Below are 8,341 nucleotides of genomic sequence, written 5' to 3' on the forward strand. Positions count from 1 at the left end.
AGGTAGATTGGCGGAACCTAACAATGACTTTTGTTCATGAGGGTCGGAAGATTACTCTGCGAGGGGACCCAAGTCTGACAAAGGCAGGGATCAGTTTGAAATGTACGATGAAAACATAGGATGTTGCCCTGCGAGTACTTAAGAAGCATTGAAGGGTGGCTCAAGAGAAAATGAAGAAGTTTGCAGATAAGAAACGACGTGATATTGAATTGCAAGTAGTGAAATGGACAAAACTGCCAGAGAGTGAGGCGACTTGGGAGGTATTTGATGATTTTCAGAATCAATTCCCAAAATTTTACCTTGAGGACAAGGTAAAGGTGGAGGGGAGAGCTAATGATAGGCCTCCAATTATGTTGCAATATAAAAAAGAAAGAATAGGGGAGATAAGGGAAAGTCGATGGTTGAGTCAGTTAAAGAGGTTGGGGGACTACAGCTAAACTACTTTCAGTTCTGTTAGGAGAAGTTGAGGTTTAAAAGAAGAAAGAAATCAGAAGAGAAGGCAATGAAGTTTGAATATTTGGAGTGAGGAAGGAGAACTCTTGAGAGTGGGAGTTTGGAAGTCTCTATCGTGTAGAATCCATCGTAGTGTGCCGCTCATTGTCTACCTTTTCTATTAAGCGATCGAGTAGCAGAGCCCGACGATCGTGTAGCTTTTGGTAGGCGATTGTATAGTATTTGGTAAGCAATCGTGTAATATCTTGTAAGCGATTGTGTAGTATCTTGTAAGCGATCGCAGAGTGTTATGTAAGTGATCGTCTAGTATTACTCAACGATCGTGTAAAGACTATAAGCGATCGTATAGCTTTTGGTAGGTGATTGTATAGTATTTGGTAAGCAATCGTGTAATATCTTGTAAGCGATCGTGTAGTATCTTGTAAGCGATCGCGGAGTGTTATGTAAGCGATCGTCTAGTATTACTCAACGATCGTGTAGAGACTATAAGTGATCGTATAGAGTTTGTAAACGTCGTTTAGAGTTTAATAAGCGATCGTCTAGTTTTTGTTTGACTCGTATCGTTTGATGAAGAATTCATTCATCGTTTAGTTGCTATTGCCAGTGATTGTGCCAATTTTTTACGATAATAAAGTCTTTTAAGGATCAGTGTCCTAACATTACCGTTACTTCTACCTCTGCCTCTTAGGGTCAAGCAGTAATGGTAACAGTAAGAATGTCAAAATTGGTAATTTCAGCTGTAACAGTAACAATAATGGTAGCCGTAATAGTAACTATATCGATAGCGATAAAGATAGGATGTAGTTCTGAGGTGCAATGAGATTGAGTACTCTTTATTCATTAATCAGTTTGCGTTATTTCATTACATATTTGGATGTGGGATCCATGTATCACTACAAACACAAGTAAACAATACAAAAAGTAATCAAATTGGGCCTACCTTTTTTATTCTAGGTTTTCAGTGGGGTAAATGTGGCCTTAGTTCTTACATCGGTTATTTTTAACAATTTTAATGGCATGGACATTTATTTTACCAATTTAAAGTTAAAGGATTCAAATGAAATTTGTGAGAGTCTAAAAGCATAATTGAAACTACTCCAAAATTGATTGGTACTCTATATAATGTAATCACATGTCTATTTAGTCTTGTACTTTTTAAAAAAATCAAATTATATTTATCTAGTTATTGTACATAAATGTTTCTATCTTAGATTTTCAATTTTGTTATAAGAGGCTTTGTTATAGGGACATATTTTGTTAAGTTTCAGAGTGGGTTTGACTCAGCCCTAATAAACACAAACTTTCTCCCTTGAGGTCGGACCAGCTTCATTAACTACACAAATTAATTAATTTAATGTCTCTAATGACTCACAAATAACTTATTTAAGCTTGACAAATATTTACACGAGTAAACAAAACTTAAAGTTCATAACTCCAAAATTTTAACAATCCAAATTTTTTTAACATTCAATATTACTAAGAATTTCGCCCAAACATTGTATGCAGATTTGAATTTTGAAAAGTTTATGTTACAATTTTAAATCATGGTTATATGTATAGGTAATTTGACACATATGACATATGGAGAGGCTAGATTTATTTATTTCAACTAACTAAATAAATTTATTTATTTAAACTTCAACCCTATTTTCAATGCTCAGTTTTCTCTGTGGGTGTGTTTTCAATCAATAATTTGTCAAATATTCATAATATACACCAATAATATCAACAAATAAAATGCAAATTTGAGATTTTATGGGACAGTCCCATCTAAAATGGGAGCCATTAATAGGATCTTATAGAATCACACATCCACTTATGTACCTAACATATGGGCACACATCCCTAGGAAAATGTGTGATCATACAAATTACAACATTTTGTTAGATGAAATATTTGAACTTCTATTTTTTCCAAGTACGAATTACACATCAACTCGTTGGATTATATCTATATTTTTATGTAATTTGATTTAGATGATCGGGAGTGTAAGATTATATATACACATATATACTCGTTAGATTTAGCTTATTTTGGTCTATCATATTTCAATTTTCTAATATTTGTTCGTTTCAGTTCATATAATTCTAAAATGGCTGTATACTCTAAAAAGTAATAATTTGATCCCTATTTACAATATTTTATACACGACGGGAGCTCTCTACTGTAAATTATTGTTACATTTTAAGAAATTGAATAAATGAAGTATTGTGTTAAATTATTTTTATTAAAAAGTATATATATAGAAAGTGCAAAAGAAATATTACCACTTAAAAATATATTCATCAAGTGATTCTAAAATGCTTAAAAATTACTTTTATCAACGAATCTTGAAGATATAAAAATTGCATGTAAAATTTTATATTAAATTAATTTTAATGATTAAAGTAGAGTGATTTTGAAAATGATGAGTTTTTTAAATGAAAATAAAGAAGAACAACAAATATATATTATTTTATTTATTTAAAAAATGAGCACATAGGTGTAGTATAGCCTAGGGTACGTTTCAGTGGTTATTTTATTACAAATTTTTAATGGTGATGTTATGGACAAGATAAGAAAAACAGGCGGCAGCCTCAATAAATAGCCTCAACTGCTTTCCTCATCCACTCTCACCTAAAAATTAATGTCACTGACCGAGAAATTTTGGGCCAAATCCAATCAAAACACAATTAACCACATGCGTAGTCAATTTGGAGTTTGGACCAACCAACCAATTTAACAGGGCCACCAGGCCAACCCATAGCATTTTCAAAACAATTCTTAAATTCTCTTTAACCAATCGCTACCTAAAAATATACCAAAACTCAAGATCTGATTTCATTTTTTCCCATTGCTCCATTCCCCATTTAAACACAACTCACCTTCACTGGAAGACCAAATTCCCACAAAAACAAACAAACTCAAGAACCAGTGTCGAGTATCGTACTGCTCTAGTTTGAAATGGCGATGAGGGAGAAGGTTTTGTTTGTCATCTTTATTATGGGGCTGATCAGTTTTTGTCCGTCATTGATGGAGGGGAAGATGGAAAATGATGATTTTATTGGAGAGGTGAATGTGAAGCAACTAAGGAAAATGGCATGGAAGTATAATGTGACGAGTTTGTTAGTGTTTGGAGATTCAAGTGTTGATCCTGGGAATAACAATCTTCTTTCCACAACAATGAAGAGCAATTTCCCTCCTTATGGGAAGGACTTCTTTAATGCTCTTCCTACTGGCAGGTTCTGTGATGGAAGGCTTGCCACTGACTTTATTGGTAAATTAAATTGAACCTTTTTTATTGGTCTATATATTATCAATTAATGTTGAATAACCCAATTTTAATTTTGATATGTGTTGTGCTAAATTGAACAGCTGAGGCCTTGGGATTTGGAGAAACAGTACCAGCATTTCTTGATAGAACATTGAAGCCAATAGACCTTTTGCATGGCGTTAGCTTTGCGTCAGCATCTTCAGGCTACGACGACCTCACTGCCAACTTCTCTGTAAGAAAGAAAATAAGAACACTATTCTTTTTCTTCAAATACACACTCATTTTATGCACTTTAGCCAAAATGTCCAATTATAAATTGACATATGACCAATAAATAAATAAATAAATATATATATATGCATTTCCTGTTTGACTGAAGACCAAGGATGAGGGAAAATGGGTGTAATTGGATTTAAGTATTATTTTTTTTTATTTAATGGTAATATTAAAAATCGAAAAATAATTGAGTACATTTTAGACTGCACCTATCTTTATGCAGTTCTAGTGGTGGGTCGAGGATTTTATAGGAGGGGTACAAGTTCATTTACATGTCAGCACACACATTTATACAAAATTACAAGTTTAGCCCATAAACTTAAAGATTTGTGTTTGTATATAGTTATTTGAATTTTAAAAAAAATCTTGATACGTTCATGAATTCTTGATTTTGTGTTTATTAGATTTCTAAAATATAAAGTTTGCATTCAATGGGGTCTCTTGCATATTAGAAAAAAAATTAAACAATTACTATATAACAAAGAAAAAAAAAAGGTCTAATTAGACATAAAAATAGAAGTTTTTGTCTAATTAAATGATTAATTTTTAAACACTTTCAACATTTTTTAGATCTATTATATATTGAATATGAATTTTAAATACCTATTAGATATTATTTAGATACTTATTAAAGTCAAAATTGCGTTTTTTTTATTAACAAAGGAGTGCGGTTTTTAAAAGAGAGAGAAAAAAGGAAATTAATGAAAAAACCATCCAAATATATATATATATTAAAAAAATATGGTCAAGGATTGAACCCGGGTATGAAAAGAAACCCTCGCGCATGTCAACAACCACTAAGGCAACGATGGTAACATGATTATGAAGTGAAATAAATCATCGCATGCGTCAATAACCATTGAGACAACGATGATAACATGATTATAAAGTGAAACAAATGTATATAATATCTTGTTTGAAGGGACACATGCCCCTTTGACTCTTAATACATCTGTATCTGGCTTCTATATAAATGTCCGATCCTAAGTTATATATTTCAGAATTTTTTTAGTTTACTTTTCTCTTTACAAGTGAATGTGATGCTTGTAATATAAATATATCAATTTATTCATTTTACCTTGGTTTTTTTTTTGTTTCCAAATGAGAGGGAAATATGGATTAAGTGCAGCACAGCCGTGCACCTAATTATAACTCTATTTCAAACAACTAAATAGAATTGTGTGTGGTACAGAATGTGCTGTCACTTCCAAAGCAATTGGAGTATTTGATGCATTACAAACTTCATTTATCCCGACAAGTTGGGCATGAGAAAGCAGAGAAAATAATCAGAAACGCCATTGTTGTCATCAGCATGGGAACAAATGACTTCCTCGAAAACTACTTCTTGGAACCACTTCGACCAAAGCAATTCAGCTTGGATCAATACCAGAATTTCTTGGTCACTTCCATGTACCATAACGTCCAGGTCATTCCCCTCCCCTTCCTAATTTTTCATTTCATAAACTAAACACAATAACATAATTTTCAACTTTTAATTTACTATATGGTTATGAAATTTAAAAATATGTCTAATAGCTACATTGATTCTTAGGCCAGGTTTACCAAATCGTAATGAAAACAAGTGTAATCAGAAAGAGATTTCATTGATGGATGAATCGTAATAGGCTTGAATCACAAACATAATTGAATTACTTTTGATTGTGTTTACTAAGAATTATGAATCTATCACATTTTACTGTTATCGTCATTGTTATTGTTACTACTTGAACGTAATGGTAACAGTAACGATAACAGTAATGGCAAAATAATAAATGTATCAAATTCATAATTTTCATATTGTTATAGTAACAATATCTGTAACGGTAATGGTAACAATAACGGTAAAGGTAGTGGATATTACGTAATTTTCAACAAGAACTAGATTGAACACCCACAATCCCACAATTCCTCAATTAGATTACACGATGTGATTACAGATTTTAAGGTGGACCCCTCATTACAATTACAAAAACAGGTAAATAACAACAAAAGTAATTAATTAGGGTCCACCTTTTACATTACCATTGATGGATTGCCTTTCAATTTGTGTAAACTTGACCTTGTATTTGTGTCTAAAATGCCCCTAGACTAAAAAAATGCTTAATAATAAGTTTTCAAACTGTCAATTATGTTCTCAATAAATGCATGGTTTTGAAAATAGATGAAGAGAGGATGGGTTGAAGTTGCATTGTATTTTTAAATTTTAGCTTAGAATTTAGATGTATTTTTAAAGAATATGAAGAAGAAAATAAAAAATAAAAGATTGTGAGATAACAAGTATAATTTTAAAACACAGAAAACAAAAACAAATTAAAATAGTTATGAACCGAAACATTTGGTTGAGGGAGAGTCAGCTGGAACTTCAAGTGAAATAATTTAGTATAGATTAAATGTTATATAATATATTGATATCTCGAAGGAGGATGGGGTTGCATTGGCATTTGCAGGTGATGCATAGGCTGGGAGTTAGAAGACTAGTGGTTGTGGGAGTACCTCCATTGGGGTGCATGCCAGTTGTTAGAACAATAACCAATCAGAATACAACATGTTCCAAACCCTTCAACCAAGCGGCCTACGCATTCAATGCAAAGATGAAGCTCAATTTGGCAGCCATTAAAGCAAACCTGGGTATGCTCACCAGCTTCGTAGATGCTTATGCCATCCTCCAAGCGGCTGTCCAGAACCCCACCGCCTACGGTAACCTCTCAAATACATTCTCCTATGCCACATTGTTTTCTAAATAATAACATAACCAAACCAATTTAACTATTATACCATGCCACATTTATCAATTCATAATAAAAATTTGTATAATTGTAATGAGATTTCATTGATATATCAATTGTAATAGATCACAATCCCAAATAACGTTATTGAATTACTTTTGATCACGTTTACTTACAATTATGAATTTGACACATTTATTATTACCATTTAGAGTTTAATGGTAATCATAATAGTAAATGTGACAAATTTATAATTCTCATGTTGGAATAGTAACAATAACGATAACTTTAATGGTAACGATAATAATATCGACGTAATTTCAAACGTAATTGGATTGAGTACCTGCTCGCCAAATGTCAGTATGAGTATTGAACACAAGTAAACAATACCAAAATATAATCAAATGGGGTCCACTTTTCATATTATCATTGATTTATTAGAGTAGTTGTGACCTAAATTCTAATCCCAAGTGGATTTGCAATATGTACTATATGATATTTCTTTCTAATAATAAATTGATCTCTTTTATCTTGAAATGTTGATAACAAATAATTACGTAAATCTTTGTACCGTTTTTTATTGTTTACGTTTTTTTGCTTTTTATTATTTGTTGGTTTTATAATAATATATGATGTGGGTCTATATAGGTTTAAAGGAGACGGCAAAGGGGTGCTGCGGGACAGGATTGGTTGAGTATGGAGAGACGTGCAAAGGCTCCACCACTTGCAACGACCCTGAAACCTACGTCTTTTGGGACGCTGTTCATCCTTCCCAAAAGATGTACAAAATCTTAGCTGCCCAAGCCATTCTATCTGTTCAACAAGACATCTTATCCTAGTTCTCTTCTTTTTCCCCCTCAATTTGTTTTCTTCTATTCTTTTGAATGGTTAACAAATTTATTATCTTCTATCTTAGGCTCAATTTGATTATATGAGAAGAAGAATTGAGTATTCGAGATATGATTTAATCTGTGGCATGAAAAAATCTCTCACTACTATCACATGAATAATGACATAAATAACAAATAAATTAAAAGAAACTAATAAAATTGGGAATACAATAATTGGTGTGGAAAGAGAGAAAAAAATCCATTGAGTTAACAATTATTACAATCACACAAGAATTAATATTGTTTAATGAGATTTTCGAAAAATTTAATTCGTAAAATTTGAACTTTGCATTTTCATTAATTTCAATATATTATAATGAGTACAATCTCTAATATTTGATTGTTCGATTCTCTCTCTAAAATTAAAATTTAATCCTTAAGCTTATTGATTTTCTTGGATGTGGGCTTGATGATCTTCTTGGAGGATCCACCTTTGGATTTGTTTATTAGTTTGAAGCAGCCTTTGGACTTTAATCTTTAAGCTTGTTGATCTTCTTGGATGATCAACCTTTGAGCTTGATGATCTTCTTGGAGAATCGACCTTTTGGACTCATTGATTAGTTTGGGACGACCTCTGACTTGTTGATCGCCTTGGATTGGCTTTTGGCTTATCGATCGACCTCTGCTCCTTTTCTTGAGCTTTAAAAGATTGAATCTTCAGCTTGTAGGTTGTGAAGATATGGTCAATTTGTTGAAGCCTTCTAATCTTTGAAGCTTCTAATAATTTTGATCTTCAATTCTTC

The 8,341-nt window shown here is 32.1% G+C and overlaps 1 protein-coding gene across 1 annotated transcript; it reads left to right on the forward strand.

The window, feature by feature from the left end:
• Positions 1-3,230: 3,230 nt before the first annotated feature.
• On the forward strand, positions 3,231-7,676 carry LOC120072703 (GDSL esterase/lipase At5g45950). Its single transcript, XM_039025162.1, has 5 exons — positions 3,231-3,709; positions 3,808-3,938; positions 5,175-5,408; positions 6,430-6,679; positions 7,357-7,676. The coding sequence occupies exons 1-5, from the start codon at positions 3,397-3,399 to the stop codon at positions 7,545-7,547; spliced, it is 1,119 nt and encodes a 372-aa protein (XP_038881090.1). The 5' UTR covers positions 3,231-3,396; the 3' UTR covers positions 7,548-7,676.
• Positions 7,677-8,341: the final 665 nt, after the last annotated feature.

Source organism: Benincasa hispida, chromosome 3 (assembly GCF_009727055.1).
Source record: "Benincasa hispida cultivar B227 chromosome 3, ASM972705v1, whole genome shotgun sequence".
Taxonomy (NCBI): domain Eukaryota; kingdom Viridiplantae; phylum Streptophyta; class Magnoliopsida; order Cucurbitales; family Cucurbitaceae; genus Benincasa; species Benincasa hispida.